The sequence below is a fragment of the Acipenser ruthenus genome, chromosome 4, assembly GCF_902713425.1.
Source record: "Acipenser ruthenus chromosome 4, fAciRut3.2 maternal haplotype, whole genome shotgun sequence".
NCBI classification, from domain to species: domain Eukaryota; kingdom Metazoa; phylum Chordata; class Actinopteri; order Acipenseriformes; family Acipenseridae; genus Acipenser; species Acipenser ruthenus.
In genome coordinates, this window is record NC_081192.1 from 20,334,403 (window position 1) to 20,359,865 (window position 25,463).

Sequence of the window (25,463 nt, forward strand, 5' to 3'; positions counted from 1 at the left end):
CCTCCCCTGCCACAGTGAAAGTGTCTGCCTACGCAGATGATGTGACTGTGTTTGTGAGTGGGGATGCTGATGTTCAAGCACTGCAGCAAACTTTAAATGAGTTCCAGAAAGCATTGTCTGCCAGAGTAAACTGGGCAAAATGCGACACTTTCCTGTCTGGCAGCTGGGATGAGGGCACCCCTCCTGTCCTGCCTGAAGGGCTGGAATGGAACAGAACAGGCATTAAAGTGCTGGGGGTGTACCTCGGAACGCAGAATTATATGAGAAAGAACTGGGAGGGTCTGTTGGACAGGGTGAGGGGGCGGCTGCAGAGGTGGAAGGGACTGCTGGCCCAACTGTCCTTCAAGGGTCGGGTGCTGGTCATTAATAATCTGGTGGTCTCTAGCATGTGGCACAGGCTAATGTGCCTGGACCCACCCCGAGGCCTGGTGGAGGAGATCCAGAAAGTGCTGCTGGAGTTCTTTTGGAACGGGAGACACAGTTTGAGGCCGGCAGTTCTGTACCTCCCCAGTGATGAAGGGGGGCAGGGGCTGGTCAGCATTGCCAGCAGGGTGGCAGCCTTCAGGCTGCAGGCGGTACAGAGACTCCTGTACACTGAGGAGGAGGCTCATTGGAAGAGGCTGGCTTGTTTCCTAAATAGAGTCAGGGGGCTGGGGTTAGGAAAACACCTATTTTTAATTGAGAACACCAGTTTTTGTAAAGCAGGACTTCCTAGTTTTTACCAGAATATTTTAAGTGCCTGGCAGCTGGTGAGGGTGGAAAGGGATGAAGAGTCCCTGACCGGGCAGGCCCTGTTTGATGAGCCCCTATTTTTTAATCCACTTTTTCCAGTTAAGTTCCTCCAGTCGATGATGCTTTGTGCCAGGTTTTTAAAAGCAGGTATAACCAGGATGATCCATCTGTTCAATCCTGAGCTCTCCTGCTGGTTAACTGCCTCCCAGCTAGCTGCACAGCTGGGCTGGCACTCCGAAAGGCTTGCAGAGAGACTGATGGTTGAGCTGAGGGGCTGCCTCTCCCCACGGCTCAGGGAGGTCCTGAGGGAGGAGCTGTCCAGAGGCACAGAGCAGAGACAGTGTTCCTTATTCCCTGGGGTGATTGTGTCACCAGCAGGAGGAGAGGGGGGTGGAGAGAATGGAGGGACATTGCTCACTTTGCACAGTGTAGAGGAAATTGTTTTTCATGCAATGAATAGTAAAATTATATATAAATTGTGTGTTAAAGCCATGGAGTACAATAGGCTAAGGGGTCTGGTAGATTCCAAGTGGAGAGTTCACTTATCTGTAGAGGAGGGGCGCAGGCCGGTGTGGAGGGTGCTGTACAAGCCGCCCCTCACTAAGAGAGTTGGGGACCTGCAGTGGAGGATTCTCCACGGCATTGTGTCCACGGGCAGGTTTCTCCACAGAGTGGACCCCAGTATTAGTGAGCAGTGTGCTTTCTGCTCAGCAGAGGAAACCATTTATCATGCTTATAGTGAGTGCGAGAGGCTGCGGCCACTTTTTAATTTACTGCAGGGAATCCTGAACGTTCTAGGGGTTGTTTTTAGTAAGGAGCTTTTTATTTTTGGGGTTATGTACAGTTTTAAAATGAAAAACAGGTGTGTTCTAATTAATTTTTTATTTGGACAGGCAAAATTGGCTATTTTAAAGACAAGGAAAAACCAGCTCTCTGGTTCTGGATTGACCAGTGTGGTGGGTCAGTTTAGGGTGCTTGTGGTCAGCCAGATCAGAGTAGAGTTTGAGTATTTTAAACTGGTCAGTAATCTGGAGAGCATCCAGGAGAGGTGGTGTGTGGGAGACACCTTGTGTGCTGTGAGTGAGGAGGGGGAGCTCCAGTTTTTGTTCTAGTTTTTAATTTTATTTTTATTGTTTTACAGTGTTTTTATTATTTTTGGTTTAATCTGTTTTTTAACAGAAAGAAAACACTGTTTTTTTTTCAATTGATTTTTTATGATCCTTTTTTATTTAAAATCTATTTTTAAGGAGAACATGATGTATTTTAAGATTTTTAATATTGATAAGTCTTATTTTTGTTGTGTTTTACCTTTATTGATTTTTAATGGATTTTAATTGGAATGTTTAATAAAGGATCTTAAAATTCTCTCTCTCTCTCTCTCTCTCTCTCTCTCTCTCTCTCAAGGATTGTGGGAGGAGCCAGGTGGTGAGTGGAGCGCAGGAGTTGTGATTCAGGAGAGTCTAAACTTTTGCAATTATTTATTTATATATATTTATATTTTTGTGTTTTATGTAAAATTTGTTTGTTTGTTTATCGTAATAGTTTTAGTATATTTGTGAGTCATTGTTGTTTGTTTAGCTGGTCGTAGATCAGCAGAAACGCCCATATGGTGTGTAGTTCGGGGGGAGGGGGGGTACTGACTCGCCGGCACGGCTGCCGATGTGTGCCTGATTATCGGGGTGTCAGTGGAGGAATGCCTGGTGGCGGTAGAAGAGGTTGTGGGCTTTAATAAAATAAAATCGGCATCGAGGATGAATAAAGCTCTAGTCATCTTTTTAACTGATGTGGATTTGGTAAATAAGCTGGTGGAGGAGGGGTTTAGTGTGCAGGGGTCTTTTATTGAAGTTTCACCTTTAGTAACACCCGTAACCAAAGTAATACTGTCTAATGTCCCACCCTTCTTAAAAAATGAGTTACTGGAAAGAGAGTTATCAAGATACGGAAAATTAATGTATCCCATTAAAACGATTCCTCTGGGATGTAAAAATCCCAGTGTAAAACATGTTTTGTCTTTTAGAAGACAGGCGTTCATTTTACAGCATGATCCTAATTTAACTATTGCAGTAGCGTGGAATTTTAATGTTGAGGGGACGAATTGTGTTGTTTTTGCCAGTTCAGATATAATGAGGTGTTTTAAATGTAGAGCTCAGGGACATCAAAGAAAGCAGTGTCCCAGAAACAGGGATCGGGCTGAAACAGAGCAGGATAAGGGAGCTCCTGGCGGGGAGGAGGTTGGTGGCGATCGGGGAGAGCGGGAGGATGAGCAGCCCCCGGAGCCAGCAGAGCCCGGGTCAGCGGAGCCAGCACAGCCCGGGTTAGCAGAATCAGCAGAGCCCGGGACAGCAAAGCCTGGGTCAGCAGAACCAGCAGAGCCCGGGTCAGCAGAACCAGCAGAGCCCGGGTCAGCGGAGCCCGAGTCAGCGGTACCTGAAGCAGAGTTGATACAACTCAAAAGACACAGCCAAGCGAAAACAGCTTCGGGGCAAGAGGCTGGGCAAACTGATGAAGTGGTGGCGAAAAAAAGAAAAAGAAAAACAAGCACTCTGAGGAAGGAGAGCCAAGGCGGGACTCTGGGTCAGTATCTGTGAGCAGCGGAGAGAAGACTCAGTCTCCCGGCGTGAAAGTTGCGGAGAGCGGAGGCGATCCACAACCAATGCCTGAGGAGGAACTGACGTCTTCCCCGGAGGCTGTGCCACCTTGCCCTGAAGAAGGAGGCAGAAGCACAGATCTCCCCCAGTCTGGCTACAAGACAGGGGGTACTGAAGCTGAGCTGTGGCTGTGGAGAGCGGCGAGACAGCTGAAGAGGACGGGGCGGATGGCGAACAAGATGAGGGCATGTACGAGTCGGATGACGGGGGGCTCTCTGATTCCTCGTTAATCTCGGACGTCCCTGACAGCCAACCCGTCAGGAGAAAACTCTATACACTGCAACACATTAACAACTTTCTCGACAGTACCAAAGGTAAGAGGGGAGTGGACATTAAAAGTTTTTTTTCCCGATTTAAAATTGTTTTTACATTCTGCCCATGTAGTCTCCAGGAAGTCAATGCTTGAGGAGCTAGATCAGTAGAAGAGGTACCGTTTAAAAAAAGTAGTAGAGACTGTAAAGAAAATGATGGTACGATCAAAAACTTTATTTTAAAATGGATTTTTTTTAAAAAAGGACATTTTTATTTTTATTTATTAGTGTTTGTTTTAACTTGATGGTCTTAAATATTTTATCCGCCATGGAAAAGTGTACTTTTATTTCTTTTAACATTAATGGTTGTAGACAGTCTTTTAAAAGAGCACAGTTATTTGAATTTTTAAAGCAGAAAAGGGCTGGGGTTGTGATGGTGCAGGAGACGCATATTGAACAGGAGAGTGAGGCGGTCTGGCTGTCAGAGTGGGGCGGTCAGGGTGTGTTCAGTCACGGCTCCAGCACCAGTGCGGGCGTAGCAGTGCTTTTTAAATCAGATCTGCCTGTCAGTGTACAGCACGTAGAAGAGATTGAGAAGGGGCGGCTTTTAAAAGTACAGACACAAATAGCTGGTTTTAACTTTACTTTTATAAATATTTATGCACCAAATATGGGAAGAGACAGAATTTTATTGTTTAACAAGTTGAAACAAACCATTTTAAAATGCAGTAATAATGACATATTAGTGGTTGCGGGTGATTTTAACTGCACTATAGATTTTACTAAAGATAGAAATACTGAAGAGCCACATCCTCAATCCTCCAGAGAGCTGACTGCAGTTCTACAGTCCAGTGACCTGGTTGACGTATGGAGGTGTCTGCACCCTCAAGCCCGACAGTACACCTGGTCCCAGTCTCGTAACAACTACACATCTAGAGCACGACTGGATCAGTTTTATTCATTCCGTTGTCACCTCAATTTTTTGTAGGGGCAAGCATTATTCCCAGCAGTCTATCGGACCACCACTGCCTGTTAGTCAGTGTACTTATTCCAACCGAAGGACACAAATCTTCTTATTGGCATTTCAACATTCAATTATTAAAAGACTGTAAATTTGGAAATATTTTTAAAGAGTTTTGGAAAGTTTGGCAAAATCAAAAAAACAATTATCAAGATTTAAGGCAGTGGTGGGACATTGGGAAAAAACAAATTCGAATTTTTTGTCAGCAGTACACCCTGGAGGCTACCAGGTCACTGGACAAAGCAGTCAGGGAGTTAGAGAGAGACATTCTAAACATAGAGAATAATGGGGATCTCTCTAATGAGCAAACCTTTCAAAAAATAAAAGAAAAAAGACATGTGCTGGGCAGCTTGCTGGAGGAGAAGGTGAAGGGGGCGTTGGTGCGTTCTCGTTTCGTGGCGCTGAGGGACATGGATGCACCCACTTCCTTCTTCTTTGGCCTGGAGAAGAAGAGAGCATGCAGCCAGCAGCTGAGGTGTGTGTGGACGCCCTGTGGCAGAGAACTACACAGCAGAGAGGAGATCAGTGAGGCGGCTGTGCAGTTCTACAAGCAGCTGTTCACAAAGGTTTCGGCTGTTCCCAGGAGCCAGCAAGTGTCTTAATTGTGTTTTACCTTATTATTGTTATTGAATGGATTTTAATTGGAATGGTTTAATAAAGGTGGTCGTCTCCTTCTCGTAGCCACCCTGTAACCCTTATATACTGCCCACCTCCTCTCGCTTCTGAGAATCCGGTTGGCCAAAACCTCTCGGTAGCCCACCTCTTGCCCAATCACCGCTCCCGCCACCTGTCCATCACAGAGGTCTTAAAAGGGCCGCCAGTCGTCCCAAAGTCGTTACAATAAACACACATTTTCTATTGAAATGTGTCGTGATGTGTACAATTAAACATATTTAGCTCGTTATGGGCCCCTTCCAAGTGTGGGCGCCATTGTAAACCCGGCCCTGGGTACAATTTAGATTCACACCTGCTATTTTGATTTAAATGTAGCAAAACAGTATAATATGGTTGCATGTAACTTTCATTATTATTATTATTATTATTATTATTATTATTATTATTATTATTATTATTATTATTATTTATTTCCTAGCAGACGCCCTTATCCAGGGCGACTTACAATTGACAAGATATCACATTATTTTTTTTCACATACAATTACATTATTTTTACATTAAATTATAGAAAATTATCTATATTTATATACCCTAGATTTTTGTGTGTGCAATTAAACGTATGGTTTTACAATGTGGGGAAATGAAAATTAAGATCATCACATACCTGTCAACTTTTGAAAATACAAAATCGGGAGGAGGAGGAGGAGGGTACAAAAATACGAGAGACTCCCGATGAATACGGGAGAGTTGACAGGTCTGTCCTGACTAATTAAATCCTATTAATTCGGATTTCACAACTTGTGTTGTTCCAGTACGTAAACAAATGCAGTTCTTTTGACCAATACTTTAACTTTGAATATGTATAGCTGAAAAGGGCGATTTAGAAGCGTTTGCATTTTTATAAATAGAAACAAAATTGATGGACAAGCCCTATCTGAAATGCAAAGTGCAAAGTGCATGGAAATGCGTGCAATCATTTCTGCAGAAAACACTTAAACAATAAATTCTAAGGATTAAAAAAAAAAAAGTAAAAAAAGAAATTGATTTTTGAGATAAGAATGTGACATTGTAATTTGAATAAAAGTCTATATAATAACATTGGGACTGAAAGTGTGAAAATCAAATGAACATTCTTTAATACAGATTTAGAAACCTGTAGAACAAAGGAAAACGTTAAACGAGATTTGAATCTATTTCCCATACATTTTGAGGTGTTATCTAGGAATTCACTGTTTTGTTTTTTTTCCTTTCCAAATGAAATATTGAAATGAAAGGTGTAGCAAGTTAAAGACCGATGTACTATAAAGCGAACCATGAAATAAACATTTGCTTTAATAAGCAGTTAAACGGAAGGAATCTAAAAAATAGACCACATGAATTAGTATAATAATAAAAAAATGAGATCATGATGGCCAACACGGACTATAGACTATCAAATCCCCAATAGATTGTATCAAACGTATATAAAACAAATACACAGTATTAGATTAACTGTAATAAGAACCACTCAAAATCATAAACAGTTAACGGGTAAATTACTCTTTATATGGGGGTGTTTGTTATCCCTCTCTGTAATGTAATGGGTGAGCGGTGAGCATGAAATATTGGTTAAAGTCACTATCTTAAGGGTTAAACTAGTGCACACATTTGGCGTTCTAAGGAAATGTGTCAGGTATTCAGTTTGCATAACAAATTATTTCGACAGCAATTTAGAAAAAAATAATAGTGACTAGAAATGGCTTAATGCCAGGCACATTGTCTAAATTGTAGCCAAAAAAAAGAAAAAAAAAGGAACGTGGTCCATAAAATACTGAAACAACTGCTGAAAACACGTAATTTACACGTGTATAGTATAGAATATAATAAATAATAAACACATAAATAGTTTTATTTCACTGATTGACAATGTAAAAAAAAAAAAGTACTATACTTATTTACTAAATATTGCTCCCAACAATAAATACAACTTCAGTATTTCTCAATTCAACGCAGCGCCTGTAGAGGTCTCTGCAGATTTGTTTCTCTGGAGCACCGCGAGATATTATTGGCTCTGTCTTTGGAGCAAAGTTCGCCGAGTACCCGTATGTCAGCTATATAAAGGCGTCAAGGCCACATTTCCTTCTTTTCGTCAAGCTCTTTTACAGAGGGACGGAGTTTTGGATCCTGGCTCACCGCTGTTCGCGCGATTAAATTACGAATAAGTCGGCCGGGACGTTTAATCATGGCAAGACACTTCTATTTCATTATACTTAATGGCTGTCACTTAATTTACTATTGTTTTGCTAAATATGTATGTGCGTGTTTCTGTAAAATGATCAGGCCTGCTTCAACACACGTGTGTGTGTAGTGCGTGACTACTTCCAGATAGTAATTCTCGTCGAATACAGGGGTTTGGCGAACTATGAATTACAAGCTTAAAAGTAAAACGAATCCGTTTTTACTGGTTGTAGTAGTAGTAATACAAGTGACGTTACCGGTAATGATGCGAGCTATGATGATACAAGCTGTGCTTTGAACGTTACAGTATACAACAGTGTTTTTTTGTTGCTACGCGTTAAGTAGAATTTGCAATGCCTAATCTTTTATTCTTGCAAAATTTACAACGGTAACTTGTACTGGTATTTGCAAGAACATAAGTTGTCAGATAACTTAAGTAAACGCGCTTTACCGTTGGTAGTTTATAGAAATGTGCGCTGGTCGGTCATTGTGATTAATCTGGTTTTGCTCTGAGGATAAATACGTTGCATATAGCTGATTCATTTACGTTATCCTGATCCATCACATAGTTATAAAATAGAGCACTGCAGTGAGTATGTAACCCATGATTCACCTTTTTTTACATATTTTATCAAGCAATCCGTGTGTTGGAAGTGCTCCTGCACCGGTGTGCAACAACATTTTTGTCGTGCTTTGTGAGATGTCTACCATGTGCGTATTTACAGCACTTGTTACGGTTTTGTTCAAACCATTATTACTTTTTTTTTTTACAGGCATTTAAGGACACTGGTAAGGCACCCGTAGAGGCTGAAGTTGCAATCCACCGAATCAGAATCACTCTGACAAGCCGCAATGTGAAGTCTCTGGAAAAGGGTAAGCATCTTGACAGTAAAGTGTTTGTTGGTGTGCTCCTACTTTACTCCGTGTGTAGTTGGATATGGTATCTGAACGGTCTGTAAAGTTTACGCAAACAAAACAGCTATTTTGGCAATGAGGATATCCTTTTGAAATGAATCTCAGTGATTTGTTCTATACGCTATTCTGAGCCACTTCATGTTGCATAGTTTACAATGTGCAGTCGCACAAGACCCCGTTAACCAGCAGGTTTGTTTCTTTGTTAGTTTGCGCAGACTTGATCCGTGGTGCCAAGGAGAAGAACCTGAAGGTGAAGGGGCCTGTCCGCATGCCAACCAAGGTATCTGATGCAAATACTTTTACCACTCGTACATTAAGTGTATGGGAACTGATTTGGTCTGTAAATTGAAATCTCAATCATGTTTTAACCAGATTTTATTCCTGTGTATTGAGGCAGACACTCTACTAACATGTACCTACTGTTGTGCTGGCAATGAGGATGATATTTTAAAATGAATTTGTGATTAATTTTATACGCTATTCTGAGCCACATTTCATGGTACATGCCACTGTAATTGTATGTGTTATAAACCCCAAAGAAATTTGTTACGGAATTATTTGGTAAACCAGCTGAAATCTGAAATGGCACTAGATGTGTATTAAGGGACATTTTAGGTATAACACGTGAATCAGTATGGGTTTTGATTAAATTTTTTTCCTAGACTCTGCGCATCACAACCAGGAAGACTCCTTGTGGTGAAGGTTCCAAGACCTGGGATCGTTTTCAAATGCGGATCCACAAGCGTCTGATAGATCTGCACAGCCCATCTGAGATCGTGAAGCAGATCACGTCCATCAGCATTGAACCTGGTGTAGAAGTTGAGGTTACAATTGCAGATGCATAAATTTTGTATCGGCTGTAATAAAAAGATGATAAACACACTGGCTTTTTAATTTTTTTTTATATGTTCTGCCATCTCGGCTTTATATTTATTTTTATTTAACTTTAAGGCTAAAATGAGTGGAACCGGTTGGTATCGAACACAGGGCTACAAGTTGTTATGATGTCCTCTGTTGCTTAAAAAAAAAAAAAAAAAAAAAAAAAAAAAACATTGATCAAATAACTTCTCCTGGAACCTGCATGCAGTGTGATGTTTCATGGTTGCTCTTAAGTCTGACACCTGGGGAAGCTGGTCTTGGATGGCATGTTGTGGGGTCTGTACTCTGTAGGTCTAGTGTGATGCAATAGTACACCTGCCATTGTGGGCTGCTCTTTGCCAATCAACCAATAGTGATGAAAATACAGTGCAATATATTACAGGCACCGTTGGACGTAAAGCCCTGTGTTTATATATATATATATATATATATATATATATATACTTTTTTTTTTGTGGGTGTAAATCGAAATTGGTGCTACCTACAGAAATGTTGGGTGGGATTGTAGTGTATGTAATTTGTTATATATGCAAATCGTATTGGTATGTGCACATGGTAGTTCATTTTACTGCAGTTGCATACATTTAAGTGATTTTTCAGATTAAGCAATTTATAAGGACTTTTTTGTATGACAGATCATGTGTGTGTTTTTTTTTTTTTTTTTTTTTTTTTTTTTTTTAAATAACCCTTGCAACTAGTGAGAGAAGGAACCATTTTAAAATCGCAACACCCATGGATCTTGGTGTCTCACTGGCAGTAACCAGTGGCATTTCAGTATTCCAACAAGAATCTTAATTTCAGGTTTTGAGGTTGTTTCAGCCTGACAAACTGCTTTTTTATTAAAGGGGTTTACAGAAATTCACATTAAACTAGTTATTTAGACAGTGGATTTGGTGGAATCCATACTAAAATATAAACAAGTTGCTCACTATATCAAGCAAATTCTCCCTGATGTGAGAGGATTGTATTTTCTGCAGTTACCTGATTGTTGTGGAGTGGTGGCTGTAAGTCGATTGTATTTCAATCAGAGATGACTTTTTAATACTACCCAGCATATGTGAACTGCTGTGATAAAGTTGCTTGATTTGTAAGCCCAGAATTGATTTCCGTGACTGCAGAGATGGAAATAAGACTCCTATTGTACAGCAAGTTCACCCATTCCAGGTTTTAAGAAGAGCTTGATTAGGCACAGTCTAGTTAACAAGCTCAAGTGTCTTTTACTAAACTAATGAAGCCAAGACTGGATTAACCTGCTATGCAATTGGAGCCCTTTTTCTGGTTTTGCTTTGTTTCACTATGTAAGCAGTACAAGATAGACAGTGGGTGCTTTTAGCTGCTACAAGGGCAAAGTTGAATTTTTTTTTAAAGGAATAAAACCATTTTAGCAGTATGGTAATTAGCATGAAACTGAGTTGAAGTGCTCGACAGCAACTTTTTTTTTATTAGTAGTTTTGTTATGTTTACCCTTTAGAAAAATGGTGGCAAGGTGTAAAAATATGGCCCACTGTCCACTCTTCATGAGGAACACTCCACCTGTACCCGTTGGACCTTTCCAGCAAATCTCAGCTGCTACACGAGTAGGCAAAGATTGCACAAGTGTGGAATAACAGCCTCATAATAACGTAATCTGCGCTGTAAACTTGCCATCAATATTATAAACAGATTCGGCTGACCATATAATGCCCCCGCCAATATTTTCAAAGCGTTAACTCCCGTCTTAAAGCACTACAAGTACTGTTATTATTATTATAAAATGTTGTGTTTCACAGTCAATACTAAAGCAAATAAACGGCACGCAGAGTTTTATCTGCAGAATTCAAGAATAAATTTGTGGAAGAGCAGAATACCACAAGTACTCCTAGAAAAACAATAAACGGTGTCAATTTAGTTAGAGATTACTTCAGCCACATGTCCTCCGTGGAATGTTAGGCAGAGGTAGACTGATGATGGGCCGGAGAAAGCAGAGGCGACGACGAAATCATCCAATTCTACCACCCCCAAAAGCCAAGCGAATTGTGTACTCAAGGCTAGTAACAACATGCAGTTTTACCCCCCCCCCCCCCCCCCCCTTCATTTTTTTAAGAAATATATATATATATATATATATATATATATATATATATATATATAATAAGTTTAAAATGAATTGTTAACAGCATGTATTATATTTTAACATATACACCAACATTACATTGTATCTCGGGTTTTTGGTGACATTAATAAATCCGTCCCTCCCCATATAATTACAGCCTCTTATGCACAGTTGGATAACATTATTCCTTATTTTATTTGTAACAATTACACAGACATTTTATTCTTTCTAAATATCAGTTACTTGGAAAGTGCAGATTTTCTTCTACTAAATTCACATAGCTCAAGTTTCCAATCTGAACCATCAGTAAATCAGTCCGCACAAAATCTTAGTCGTAACACTGCTGCAGAAAATTGATCAACTGGGTTTAATTGGACCTGAACGAGACTCAAATATACTTCAATCTCATTTCACTCCGTGCTTTGAAGGCGGGGTTAAATCTATTTAAACAAAACTTGTCAGCAGAGTAGTCGTAGTAAAAGGTATTGATTTGGCCACTCTAGTCAATTTAATATTATTTTCGATACATGCTGAAGTGTTCGTTGTTAAGTAGAATGGTTTTATAACCTTTTGTTAGAAACAAGCAAAAAACAAACCAAAAAAAAAAAAAACCCAGAACTTCATTCATCTGTTTCTCATCCATTTCGAAGAGCGCTTTAGTATCGTACGGAAGCGCCCTAGTGCCAATTTCTAAAAAAAGTCCTAAGTAGGAGGTATAAAGTCCGACATAGGAGATATTTTTTGTTATTGTTCTTTAATTGGCACTAGGACGCTTCCGTAGTATCGTTTAGAAGTAACCTTATTAGAAATGTCCACGAGAATCGACTTTGCTGATGAAAGTTGCGTTCTTGTTCATGCTGATACAGATGAAATGGAATCTACTCCTTGTGAACTGAACGTTGATAATCTTCACAAAGGTGTGCGGTCTGAGCTATTGACTATATTGACCTATTGACCTTGTCAGTTTCTGCTCAGGTGAAGTATTATCTGTTTTTATTAATTTTTTATTAAATTTAACCATATTTAACAAGGGGCCAAGAGGAGCTGAAACAATATTATAGGATAATTGAACGTTTGTGGAGGAGCAGACGATTATATGTGAAAACTGTTTACTTAATTTTTTTATTGTGTCGGATACTCTTAAATAAAATAAAGCTCAAGTAACACAGACCACCACCAAATCGTCCCAAACATTTTTCTTCTCCCTACCTTTTATACAAATATAAAATAATGGATTCCTAGAATACAAGGCAAATATAAAAACGTTCAGAATGACTGAAACAATGCATCCCATCTGAAGAACAGGACCGTCTATGTGAAGGAGGCGCACGAAATGATATATTAGCATTAACAACGTTCACACGATTCTCCTTTTACAACACAAACTATAATACAACCTAGGCTCTTGGGTTATAATAAAATATAGCCTCTTTGGCTATCTATTGATTTGAAGCTATTCATACAATTCAAGGAATTTATATTTTATCTGTTTTTTTTTTTTTTATCTGAACTTAACCTAACAGAAGGATCCTCTCTTTATGAAAGAAACCATATACTTGCACTGTTTTTTAGAAATTAAAAATTAACTACAGTTCTATGCGCCGTATTAGAGGGACTCAGTTTGAAAGGCCCTGTGTTTTTTTTTTTTATGGATGTACACCACTGCTGTGTGTAAGTAGTGGATACATATGGATGATTTACACCATGGCTGTGTGGATATAAAACATGCAGATATGTATGTAATGAGCTTTTACAACAGTAGTTGCACAAGTTGAGACTAGCACTAATCGGTATTAACAGTTTACTATGACTAAACTATGGACTAAATTAATGTGTAAATGGAGGAATTTAATTAGCACAGGAGTTTTTTGGATGGTAGAATATAGTCTAAAACATGTTAATAACATGTTGTTAATGTGTTTATATAGATAATGTCCAATTCTTTGTATCTATTTAATTCTGTCTCTGCAATAAGTTAAATTATTGATGCAATATCAATGTTGTATGATGGCAAATTTGTATGTGAGGTGCCCCTCCTGGAAAATGTAGTTATTGATGCCCTCTGTTCTCTATACTGGACATTCCCTGTATTTGTTTGTGGCTGTGGTGGTAGGTGTTTAAATGTTTCTCATGAAACAAGGCATCCACTTTGCTGGATGCCTAATATTACATGAAACGTGTTCTGATATCTACCCGACCACTATAGTTGATGTCCTTTGAGCAACTACTGTGAAATTATTGTTTTTTTCTCTTCTGCTGAAATGTAGACTGAGAAGGCTGATAACGCAGAGCAGCGCCAGTTAAGAGTCTACCTGAGGGTGAGACCATTTTCCAAAGAAGAGCTTGCAAATGACAAGGATCAGGTAAAAATGACAAATGCAAAATCTCTGCAAATATGCAGGTCATTTCCACACATGCAGTGACTTGTGTTGCAAAAAGTGATGCATATGTTAAGTGCTGAATGTTTGGTACTGGCACAGAACAAGTTATGGAGAACACAAGGATGCAGTTGTGCTACTGAAGCCCATTTATGCACTTCACATTATAATGTATTTAATGTAAGCATTTGTGTATAAACCCCAAGCTACAATGCCAGTGCTGTACATTTTAATTTGTGTGAAACATTACTTTATTGGCATCTTGGCTCACATCACCTGAATTTCCAGATCAGTGGTAATTGGGAGCGGGTGTGTGTCTGTGAAACAAGCTGTTGTATTTTGAATATGTTGAATATTGATGTACTGTTCTGTACCCCCCTCTTTTTTTAGGGTTGTATAGTTTTGGAAAATGCTGAGGTGGCTGTGCTGCAAGCTCCTAAAGAAACTTCATCCATGAAGAGCAGTGAGAAAGGGGTGGGGCAATCGATACACAAGTTTTCATTTTCTCAGGTGCTTGTCTAAGGCTTCCCTTCACTTAAACTGCGCACACTGTACAGTGCCAGCTTAGACATTAGGATCATGCAGGGCTGGCATGAAGTGGCTCAAACCCCTCTCCTGTCATGGAACAATTTTTATTTAAATTGTCATGTACTGCAACAACCCCAGCGTGTGAAATTTACAGGAGAAATGTCTTGTCTTTTTCAAAATAAAAATTTAGCAGTTATTCTTGGAATTTGGATACTCTGTCAACCACACCAATTGATCATCTCTGTCCCATATATACTGTACTTGAAAGTTTCAGCTCAGAAGCCAAATTCTGACATCTAGTATATGGACCGTTGGAACTAAAAACCTTTCACTTGAAATTAATTTGAAGTTTTTCTATAGGTTAATTATCCATTATTTACTTTTTCTGTGGGCCACAACCTCACAATAATTGGATCTTTAGATTTATTATTATTAATAATTGGTCATTTAGCAGTCACTTTTATCAGAAGCAACTGGGAGACTAGGGGGTGAACTATGCATCACAACTGCTGCTGCAGAGTCACTTGCAATAGGACCTCGGTTTTACGTCTCATCCAAAGGACAGAGCACAAGGAGGTTAAGTGACTTGCTCAGGGTCACACAGTGAGTCGGTGGACAGCAATCAGGAGAAATATGCAAAGGCTGCTGTTTTTGCCATGTTAAAAGAGGTCAGTAAAAAAAAAAAAAAAAGGCACAGCAGATTCAAACCTTGGCTCCAGTGATTGAAATGTGGGGTGCAAACCCTCTGATATATTTACACTTATGTACTATATAAAAATATATAATTGTATTCAAAATATTTGCAATCGGGAAATAAATATTGATTATAACCAATACATCTTGGTTACCATCTATACTGAGTGGTAAACACCCTTTGATGGTATTGTCTACAAGGTGCTAGAAATTTCAATATGATAGTGCAGAACCTAATTCTAGAAAAGTCTAGAAAATGCTGGATTGTAGGTGAACATTCTTAGAGAGTATAAAAGGTTTAGGCATAGGATGATTGCTGTCATTACCAATAAGTCAATATGGGGAAAAAGTAAAGAGCTATCTGAAGACCTTAGGCAGAAAATTATTTATTATCATAAAGCTGGAGAAGGATACAAGAAGATTTCCAAGCATTTGAGTATCACAATTTCAACTATTGTTTCTATTATCAAGAAGTTCAAGACTCATGGTACTATCACAACGCTCCCTCAGTCTGGAAGAAAGAAGTTTGTTTCACAAAGAACAAGTAGAAGTATTGCGAGGAAGGTTAATAACAATCTGAGATTGACTGCCAAAGATATTCAAAGTGAATTGACTGCAAGTGGGACTGGGGTTTCCATTTCAACCATAGGTCGAGTATTGCATGGTGAAGGTCTCAATGGTCGCAGGCCAAGGAAAAAGCCACTCTTAGGAAAACGTCACAAAGACAATCGCTTAAAATTTGCAAAATAGCATTTGAATGATGGATATGAGTTCTGGTCAAAGGTTTTGTGGAGTGATGAAACAAAAATTGTGCTATTTGGTCACGCTGATAGTCGTTAAGTTTGGAGAAAGTCTGGTGAGTCGTACAAAGAAATGAACACCATACCTACTGTCGAGCATGGAGGTGGTAATATCCTTCTATGGGGCTGTTTTTCCTCTAATGGCACAGGAAATTTAGTTCCAATACATGGTAAAATGGATTCCATAGCATACCTAAAGATATTGGTCAATCATCTAAAACCCTCCGCTACAAAACTTGGTTTAAAGCGCAACTGGACGTTCCAACACGACAACGATCCAAAGCACACATCAAAATCTACTTCAGAAATCTACTAAAGAAGAATAAAATCAAGGTTCTGGAATAGCCTAGTCAAAGTCCTGATTTAAATGCAATTGAGAATCTTTGATATGAGCTGAAGAAGGCTGTGCCAAGAGAAGTCCTTGGAATCTGAATGAACTGGAACAATTTTGCGTTGAAGAATGGTCAAAGAATCATGTCAAAAGTTAATTGACAAATGTCCTAGTCATTTAAAAGAGGTAGTTATTGCTAAAAGTGCCTCAGCTAGATATTAATTAAATTTTCCTTGTTGGTATGAATACTTTTGAATTAGCATTTTTGGACTTTTGCAAAAAGAAAGCTGAAATAAATAATTGTCGACATCTATTTCTTGTAACTTTTTTCCCCTGATCCACAAAAGCAAAACTTTTGCCTATAATTTGTTTGAGACATTTCTAGAAATTATACATTTCCATTGGGGTATGTAAACTTTTGACTACAACTGTGTGTGTTACTGGGGAGTTGGTTCCAGACCCTCACAATTCTCTGTGTAAAAAAGTGCCTCCTATGTTATGCTCTGAATGCCCCTTTATCTAATCTCCATTTGTGACCCCTGGTCCTTGTTTCTTTTTTCAGGTCAAAAAAGTCCCCTGGGTCGACATTCAGTACGTTTACATGACAAAGCATTTTCTGAAAACTAATGTTTTCGGAAAACTGAATCAGAAAACTGATTTTCTTAAGTCACTTTTCTGTGTTTACTTGATTAACGATAGAAAGTCTAATTAGAATTCAACTGTATACATGGATTGAAGTTTTCGCATGCAAAGTACTGTAGTACCCTACGATTTGAACAGACCGGACATTTTTTCTGCGATAGAACGGAGACCAATCCAATAACAAGTGCTTTATCGAAGTGTCAGGTCGTAAATTCAAAGATTACTACTTCTTCAGATTCCCCACAATGTGCAGTCAGTCTTTCAAACAGCTCCTCCTGTTCTATATTACCAGTTTCTTTGGCAGACATTATTTTAAATTATCACGTAATTTTAAAGCTGGAAAACATGTGCTGCTTCAGTATGGGCTATTAAAAAATACATACGTACAACTATTACTTGATCCCTAACTTATTATTATTTATTTCTTAGCAGACGCCCTTATCCAGGGCGACTTACAGTCGTAAACAAAAATACATTTCAAGAATCACAGTACAAGTATTAATACAAGATCAAATACAATGACTTCGGTTCTAGCAAGTACAAGTATATGACAAAATACGATTCAATAACGGAGCAAATGGATCCATGCAGACTGACTACATATTATTATTTTCTCTGTTTTGTAAAACCACGTGCAGGAATAAAAGTCAAAGTTTGCACATGTGCAGTACGCTATAGGAATATGTTTTCCGAAAAGTGTGTTTACATGATATACATTTGGTTCGTTTTCGGAATTGAATCAGAAATTTCTAGGTGCTGTTTTCCGAAAACTGACCTAAGGAATATTCCGATACATTTTCCGAAAACTGTTTGCATGACTTTTGATATCGGAATTAGTTTTCTGAAAAATATCTTATGCTATTCTTATGCTCATGTAAATGCACTGACTGTCAATACATTTTAGAATTTTGAATGCTTGAATCGGATCACCACGTAGTCTTCTTTGTTCAAGACTGAACAGATTCAATTATTTGAGCCTGTCTGCATACGACATGCCTTTTAAATTCAGGATAATTCTGGTCGCTCTTTCTAGAGCAGCAATATCCTTTTGTAACAAGGTGACCAGAACTGAACACAATATTTTAGATGAGGTCTTACTAATGCATTGTAAAGTTTTAACATTACTTCCCTTGATTTAAATTCAATACTTTTCACAATATATCCGAGCATCTTGTTGGCCTTTTTTTTTATAGCTTCTCCACATTGTCTAGATGGAGACATTTCTGAGTCAACATAAACTCCTAGGTCTTTTTCATAGATTCCTTCTTCAATTTATCTCCCATATGATATTTATAATGCACATTTTTATTGCCTGCGTGCAGTACCTTACATTTTTCTCTATTAAATGTCATTTTGAATGACCTTTGTTGCTGCAACAGTGTTTGCCACTCCTCCTATTTTTGTGTCGTCTGCAAATTTAACAAGTTTGCTTACTGTACCAGAATCTAAATCATTAATGTAGATTAGGAATAGCAGAGGACCTAATACTGATCCCTGTGGTACTTCACTGGTTACCTCGCTCCATTCTCAGGTTTCTCCTCTAATCAGTACTTTCTGTTTTCTACATGTTAACCACTCCCTAATCCATGTGCATGCATTTCCTTGAATCCCTACTGCGTTCAGTTTGAGAATTAACCTTTTATGCGGGACTTTGTCAAAAGCTTTCTGGAAATCTAAATAAACCATGTCGTATGCTTTGCAATTATCCATTGTCGACGTTGCATCCTCAAAAAAATCAAGCAGGTTAGTTAGACACGATCTCCCATTCCTAAAACCACACTGACTGTCTCCCAGGATACTGTTACCATATAGGTAATTTTCCATTTTGGATCTTCTTATAGTTTCCATAAGTTTATATATACTAGAAGTCAGGCTTATTGGTTTGTAGTTACCTGGTTCGGTTTTGTCTCCCTTTTTGTGGATCGGTATTACGTTTGCAATTCTCCAGTCTGTCGGTACAACCCCTGTGTCAAGAGACTGTTGCATGATCTTGGTTAGCGGTTTGTAAATAACTTTTCATTTCTTTGAGTACTATTGGGAGGATCTCATCTGGCCCAGGGGATTTGTTTATTTTAAGAGCTCCTAGTCCCTTTAACACTTCTGCCTCTGTTATGCTAAAGTTATTTAAAACTGCATAGGAACAGGTCTATATGTGGGGCATGTTGTCCATATCCTCCTTTGTAAAAACTTGTGAAAACTAATCATTTAATATATTTGCTATTTTTTTTCCTTGTCTATGATTTTGCCATTTGTATCTCTTAGATATTTAACCTCCTCTTTGAATGTTCTCTTGATGTTATAATATGCAATGTTCATTTCTATCTCTCTCTTGGCCTTTCTAACTTCCTTTTTGACTTGCGTTTGCAGTTCCAAGTACTCTTTCTGTGTACTTTGTTTTTGGTCCTTTTTAAACGTTCTGTAAAGTGCCTTTTTTTGTTGAATATATTTTTTTTAATTGATCTATTAAACCAGCTTCTCTAAAACTGTAAACCTTAGCTTTAGTCATTACTTTTTCGGTTTTAAAAATCACTTCAAATGATACCATGTTGTGGTCTGAGTTTGCCAGTGGTTCTCTGATCTCTGTTTTAGTTATTCTGTCTTCGTTATTTTGAAAAGACTAAATCAAGGCATGCCTCCCCTCTAGTTGGTGCCTTGACAAATTGCGTTAGGAAGCAGTCATTTGTCATTTCCACCATTTCAATTTCGCCCGTCATGCTCCCCACCGGGTTTTCCCATTTTATACGGGGAAAGTTGAAATCCCCCATTAGTATGGCTTCTCCTTTGCTACACGCATTTCTAATGTCATTGTATAACAGATTATTTTGCTCGGCATCTGAATTTGGCAGTGAATTTTTGTCAATTTTTCGGACCCATATTGATTCTGCGTTGTTTTCTTCGTCCAGATTTAACACCTGGGCTTCAAGACTATTTCTTATGTATAGCGCAACCCCTCCGCCTCTTCTGTCCTGCCTGTCTTTACTATACAGTGTATACCCACTAATATTATATTTGTCTCCATCACTCTCAGACAACCAAGTTTCTGTAACACCTATCACGTCGTACTTACTTGTTAGTGCAGTAGCTTCAAGTTCTAACATTTTGTTTCTGAGACTTTTAGCATTTAGATAAATACATTTAATGGCTGCCTTACCTGAGTTGTTGCCCTTGTTTTGATGTGGTCTCCCTTCTGTTTTTTGTTTTCTCCCCACTTCCTTTCTAGTTTAAATGCTTCTGAACCTCCTCAAGGATCCTTTCTCTGAGTAGCTTGGTTCCCTTTTTGTTTAAGTGCAGTCCGTCCCACCTGCATAGATAGTCCTTGTTGTAGAATGTGCTCCAATGTTCAAGAAAGACGAAGCCTTCCTGTGTGCACCACGATTTCAGCCATGCATTTTGATTTTGTATCTTCAGCTATCCATATGCTCCTTTGCAAGATGCCGGCAGTATCCCAGAAAATACCACCGTTTTGGTCTTGTCTTTTAATTTCCTTCCTAGCTCTCTGAATTTGTTTTGCATTGATCTTGGCCTATCTCTTCCAGTGTTGTTTGTACCGATGTGGACGACTACTACCGGGTTGTCTCCTGTTCGTTCTAGGAGCCTGTCCATGTTCTCAGTGATGTGCGTGACAGAGGCTCATGGAAAGCAGCACACTGTCGTAGTAAGGGGGTCCAGACTGCGAACTGAACTTGCTGTGTTTCTCAATATGAAGTCCACAACAATCATGACCTCCCTTCTTTTTGCTGCCTGGCCAGCGCTGTTTATAGGGTCCTGGATGTTGTTCCTTTTGTTCTCTTGATGTTGGTTTTGATCATCTAAATTTTTGAAGTGGCTCAAATTTGTTGGATGTTTTGATTTCTGGTTGTGTTTGACAAAGTTTCTTTTTTTTCCTGCTGCCTACCTGAATCCAGCTGTTTTGACCCTATTCTATCTCCCTGGTGGCTTTCAGTCTGCTAGGGGTGCTGACTTACAAGCTCCTGTTGCTGTCTCATTTCCTGCAGCTCCATTTCTAACATACTTACAAGTTTAAGCAAGTCCTGGATCGTGCGGCACTTTACACACGTTTGGTTTAGCTCTGCTGTTTTTTCTCGGATTTCCCACATCATGCAGGTGTCACAGATTACTGGCTTGAAGACGATATATATATATATATATATATATATATATATATATATATATATATATATATATATATATATTGGAAGTTTAGTTTAGCTTCTGCAGCTGTCAACCTGCTTTCAACTGCTCTGTACTTTTCCACGACTGTACTTCTCCCACGCTGTCGCTTCCACACGCTGTCGATGGGAAGACTGCCTGGCTTTTTTTTTATGTAGTGTGCTGCTGGCTCAGCCCCTCCCCCGTGTCTCAGAACGGCGGTGAATTTGAATCCGCTGCTCTGAGCTTCAGCTTATCAGAAAAATACACGCAGCTGTTAGGCTTTAAACACTACATTTTTTTTTATACAGTGTACACGTATCATTGCAAGTCTTAACTGCTCTCTGTGCAAGCGGTAGTTTTCAGGTAGTAGCCAACTGTCATGGTATAAGTAAGGCCACTGTTTCTAGATGCGTATGCAAAGTTTCTACAGCTTTGTCTAACCGCATTGGTGACTACATGCGCTTTCCTGAAGAACCCGACATAGAGCATAGTGACTGACTTTTTTAAACTATGTGGTTTGCCGAAAGTAGGCTACTTGGGACGTAGATGGAAGTCAGATACAAATGATGTCCCCTACTGAGAATGAACATCTGTATGTATGCAGGAAAGGGTTTCATTCCATTAATATTCATGTGATCTGGGACTTCGAAATGTCTGTGTTAGATTAGATGCTGTCATTCGATACCCTGGGAGTACACCCGACAGCTTCATTTGGGTGAATTGTGATATCACAGATCACTGTAGTGACATTGGTGATAGATGGCTTTTGGAGACCATGGGTAAGATGATGATGATAATAATAATAATAATAATAATAATAATAATAATAATAATTTTTTTACATTATAAATATTGCACTACTTAAGTTAGATGGATAACAAAAGACGTGGTTACTTACTCAGAAACTGTGATAAAGATAACAGGAGGTGCTATTCATATTTCAGGGACATTTAGGGTTTCTTTACTTAGAAAATACAGGGCTGTAGATGAGTTACTTGCTGAACAAGAAAAAGTTGTGTAGGGGTCTCCTATTTGTTTTTATAATCAGTTTACTTTCAGATGTTGGTATTTTTAATGTCGTCTTGATAACATATAATTTTTATTCATTTATTTATTTTTAAATAGGACTGTCTGTACAGTGGTACTTCCTCTCTAAAATGTTTTATTAAAAAAAAAACTTGAATAAAATCTATTCTGTTCAATTGACATATGGCTATAAAGTTTTCAAATAACATTTATTCTGTTATGTAAAGCAGTGGTGTTTAAACATTCTACTGAGCAAGCTCCAAAGGGGTGTTGCTAGAGTAACAGGTCATCTTTCTGAGGCAAGGAAGGGTTTGACTCGGGGAGCTTAAGTTCTTGCATTGAGAAGAAACTGACAGGAACTGTATTGTTAGTTATGTACAATACAAATTTCGTGTGAACAACTGGGGATTGCCGTTTAGCGGACCCAGTTTAATTGCAATTAGGCAGACCAATGTTATGTAAATACAGTAACAAATGTATAGTTAAGGGCTCAGATTGTTGCAATATACGAATTTCAGTGTTTACATGTTTTTGACTGGCATTTCTGCTATGGATAAATGCTACTTTTTCTGTAACTTAAACCTGGCTTGTCTTCAGTTAGTGTGTGCCTCGCCTATAAAACGGTCATGAGCTGCCACTGTGTAACTTATCACTTTCTAAAATTATAATTGTAGGATTTCTTATTTCTAGGTGAAATAGTCAATATTGAGGATGTGTTTTTTTGTATTTTTTATTTGAAATCCAGGAGTTGGAGAGAAAAATACAGAAATGGAGTTGAATCTAACCCCCCCCCTGAAGCTGAATCTATGGATGGTGCAAATTCACTACAATCTCCCACACTTGCACACAAATCTGGTATTGTATATTTAAACATCCCTGTGAGGGGATTTCGTGGTGTAATAAATCCACTATAACTGGTAATGTATCAAACCATATCAGATGGCTCGATTTTTTTCAGTGTTATGAAAACTTAATAGGCAAAATTTAATCCATATGCTTCACTTGACCCGAGATCCAAGATGGGCCTCATTGTGGTCATGTGACTTTCTGGTTTCTTGATGGCCCTAACGCTTCGAGTTTCATGATCATATAATTTGGGGATAAAGTGCACAATTCACCATAATATTGAGCATATCTGCTCCTCTAATACTGGTTTATAGCAATTCCTCCTTTTATAACTTTACTGCAGGTGTGTTCATCTGTGTTATTTTTATTTAAGAGGTGAGGTACAAGGAACTCTGGGAGGAAAATTCATCATCTGAAACACTAAGTGAAGAAAAAAACCAGGTATAACTTGTTTATATATTGTTAAACATTTATAAATAAAGCAGTTATTCTTTTACTAGAAGATGATTGAATGCCTGTTTAATGCATTCTATTGATGTCTGCTGCTGATTTGAGGTATGAGTGGAGAGAAATAATTGCATTCAACTGCCTTACTTGTGTTCCGTGTATTCTAGGAACACTGAAGTGGAGGTTCTTTAAAGGATAAATGTCTCTTCATTCAAGGTTATAAAGTCCAGGGAGAAGGTGGTGGCCCTGAATGAAACCATCCAGGAGGCAGGAGAACAAGTGGAGGAGAGTAAGCGGCTTGAGGAGAAAATAGCTCAACAGGTACATCTTCATGAACTGCAAAGGATTTGTCTTGTGTTCTTTCTCAAAGAAGGGTCATACAAACCTATGGCTGTTGAAACTTGTCACCTGAAGCCTTTTTGTATCCCTGTAACTTAAATTGTATAGAAGGTCACACAACTGCTTATTCAATTGTCATGAATGTCTTGGTATTTAACATTATTTAGCATGTTGTTAAATATCAAATACTGTAGATATATTGAGGGTGTCTGTTTTTATTTATCAGTCTGTCACACTTCTATTTTTTGAATACATCTGGAAAATAGCTTGAAATTGTGCTTTTTTATATGGTGTGTGTGTGTGTGTGTGTGTGTGTGTGTGTGTGTGTGTGTGTGTGTGTGAACACTGGTGAACCTAAAGCTAAGAAAGGCATACTTGCCAACTTAAGAGCCACTGTTGGCTCGCCTGCTAAACTATCCAAAAAAACTGTTGCAGGCACACCAAGCTCTACCAGAAAGAGGAGCCTGTTCAAGTAAATGGTGGAAATATGTGTATATATTTTGTTTTTCTTTAATGTTTGTCTTATTAAAAATGGAATAAAGGTTTATTTAAGTTTTGTTTGGTTTCTATTTCCACAAGATCGGTCAACTTGGAAAATGTATTTTTATTTTTTAAACCTGCAATGGATCTCCTCCTAATGGCTGAGTTATCAATATCAGTATTGCCTCGCGACTGAATTTGATTTCAGTTGAATAGTAAGCTCCTGTATCAGTTTTGCATCATCCCCTATAATAAAGATTTAGATCTCTACTGGAAGCCATACTAGTACAGCAGCAGTGTGGAATAGTGGTTAGGGCTCTGGACTCTTGACCAGAGGGTTGTGGGTTCAATATCTGGTAGGGGACACCGTTGCTGTACCCTTGAGCGAGGTAATTTACCTAAATTGCTCCTGTAAAAACCCAACTGTATAAATGGGTAATTGAATGTAAAAATAATGTGATATCTTGTAACAATTGTAAGTCGCCCTGGATAAGGGCATCTGCTAAGAAATAAATAAATAATAAATAATAGATTTTGAAATGGCACATTTTTCAATTTGTCAGTTTTTCGTAAGTATAGGAAACTACGAAGCAAAATGTAACAAATGTAACAATGTTCAATATGTTAACATAACATGCAGCAGGTTTCAATCAACTATGAAACAAAATTAGTTCATTCTATAGGGTAATACTAAACCTTTGGTCAATCGAAGGAAGCCAAGCCTAGCTCAGTGGTAGGTTAAGACAGCCATAGAAAGAAAATGATAACTCTATATTGGAGCACTGAATGACTGCACGTACTGTATCATGATTTTTTTTTTTTTTTTAAAGAATATAAATGCCTGCTGTCAAGTATTTTATTGGAATGTTACTATTTATGAACTATTATGGTGTCCTGAAAGTTTGGAAAAGATTATTTTTAATGCCACTCTAGTTACTCTAGTTAGCTATACTCCCCAGTAATGTTGTTGAAGCTGACACCCTGGGATCCTTCAAGAAGCTGCTTGATGAGATTCTGGGATCAATAAGCTACTAACAACCAAACGAGCAAGATGGGCTGAATGGCCTCCTCTCGTTTGTAAACTTTCTTATGTTCTTATGCAAGTACTTTTTAAAACTGTATATATTACACCTTCTCCACTGGCACATCCAACCCAGTATGGTATGGGTACAAGTGGTTCTCCACTGGCTATTTGTTGAGCTGAGCGAGAACCAAACTGTGAAACTCCTGGCGGCCTCACAAGACATCTGAATCCAGCTGCGAGCCAAGCCAGGGGCCAGGTTAAGGTTTTTCGTCATTGCGTTGCATCAGTCAGTACACTCCACAAAGGCAAACAACACGCCAGACAGCAAATGTGATAAGAGAAGTACAGCCTTGGGATGGTGATGAAGTGCAGGTTATAGTTTCTCTGTAGACAGATAGAAGTGTT

At 38.6% G+C, this 25,463-nt stretch overlaps 1 protein-coding gene, 1 long non-coding RNA gene and 2 other non-coding genes across 8 annotated transcripts; all 4 read left to right on the top strand.

Annotated features, from left to right (window-relative positions):
• Positions 1-7,337: 7,337 nt before the first annotated feature.
• Positions 7,338-9,283, top strand: LOC117399969 (small ribosomal subunit protein uS10). The gene is made up of 4 exons (XM_033999434.2): positions 7,338-7,493; positions 8,260-8,359; positions 8,608-8,681; positions 9,064-9,283. Exons 1-4 carry the CDS (start codon positions 7,491-7,493, stop codon positions 9,244-9,246), a joined length of 360 nt encoding a protein of 119 aa, XP_033855325.1. The 5' UTR covers positions 7,338-7,490; the 3' UTR covers positions 9,247-9,283.
• On the top strand, positions 8,472-8,538 carry LOC117400796 (small nucleolar RNA U54). Its single transcript, XR_004544257.1, has one exon. It is a non-coding gene; the product is annotated as a small nucleolar RNA U54 (small nucleolar RNA).
• On the top strand, positions 8,830-8,894 carry LOC117400797 (small nucleolar RNA U54). The gene has a single exon (XR_004544258.1). It is a non-coding gene; the product is annotated as a small nucleolar RNA U54 (small nucleolar RNA).
• Positions 9,284-11,709: 2,426 nt separating the features above from the next.
• On the top strand, positions 11,710-24,525 carry LOC117400240 (uncharacterized). Of its 5 annotated transcripts, none has more exons than XR_009328425.1 (6): positions 11,710-12,347; positions 13,640-13,735; positions 14,141-14,260; positions 22,668-22,777; positions 23,142-23,209; positions 23,432-24,525. It is a non-coding gene; the product is annotated as an uncharacterized LOC117400240 (long non-coding RNA). The 5 variants fall into 5 exon arrangements; XR_009328424.1 differs by having other exon boundaries at positions 11,711-12,347; positions 23,383-24,525; XR_004544196.3 differs by having other exon boundaries at positions 22,668-23,209; positions 23,383-24,525.
• Positions 24,526-25,463: the final 938 nt, after the last annotated feature.

Excerpts from the sequence above, each read along its gene's own strand:
- LOC117399969 (XM_033999434.2), top strand. Across the intron at positions 8,360-8,607 it reads TGTGAAGTCTCTGGAAAAGG|TTTGCGCAGACTTGATCCGT; the intron begins GTAAGCATCTTG and ends TTTCTTTGTTAG. Across the intron at positions 8,682-9,063 it reads CTGTCCGCATGCCAACCAAG|ACTCTGCGCATCACAACCAG; the intron begins GTATCTGATGCA and ends TTTTTTTCCTAG.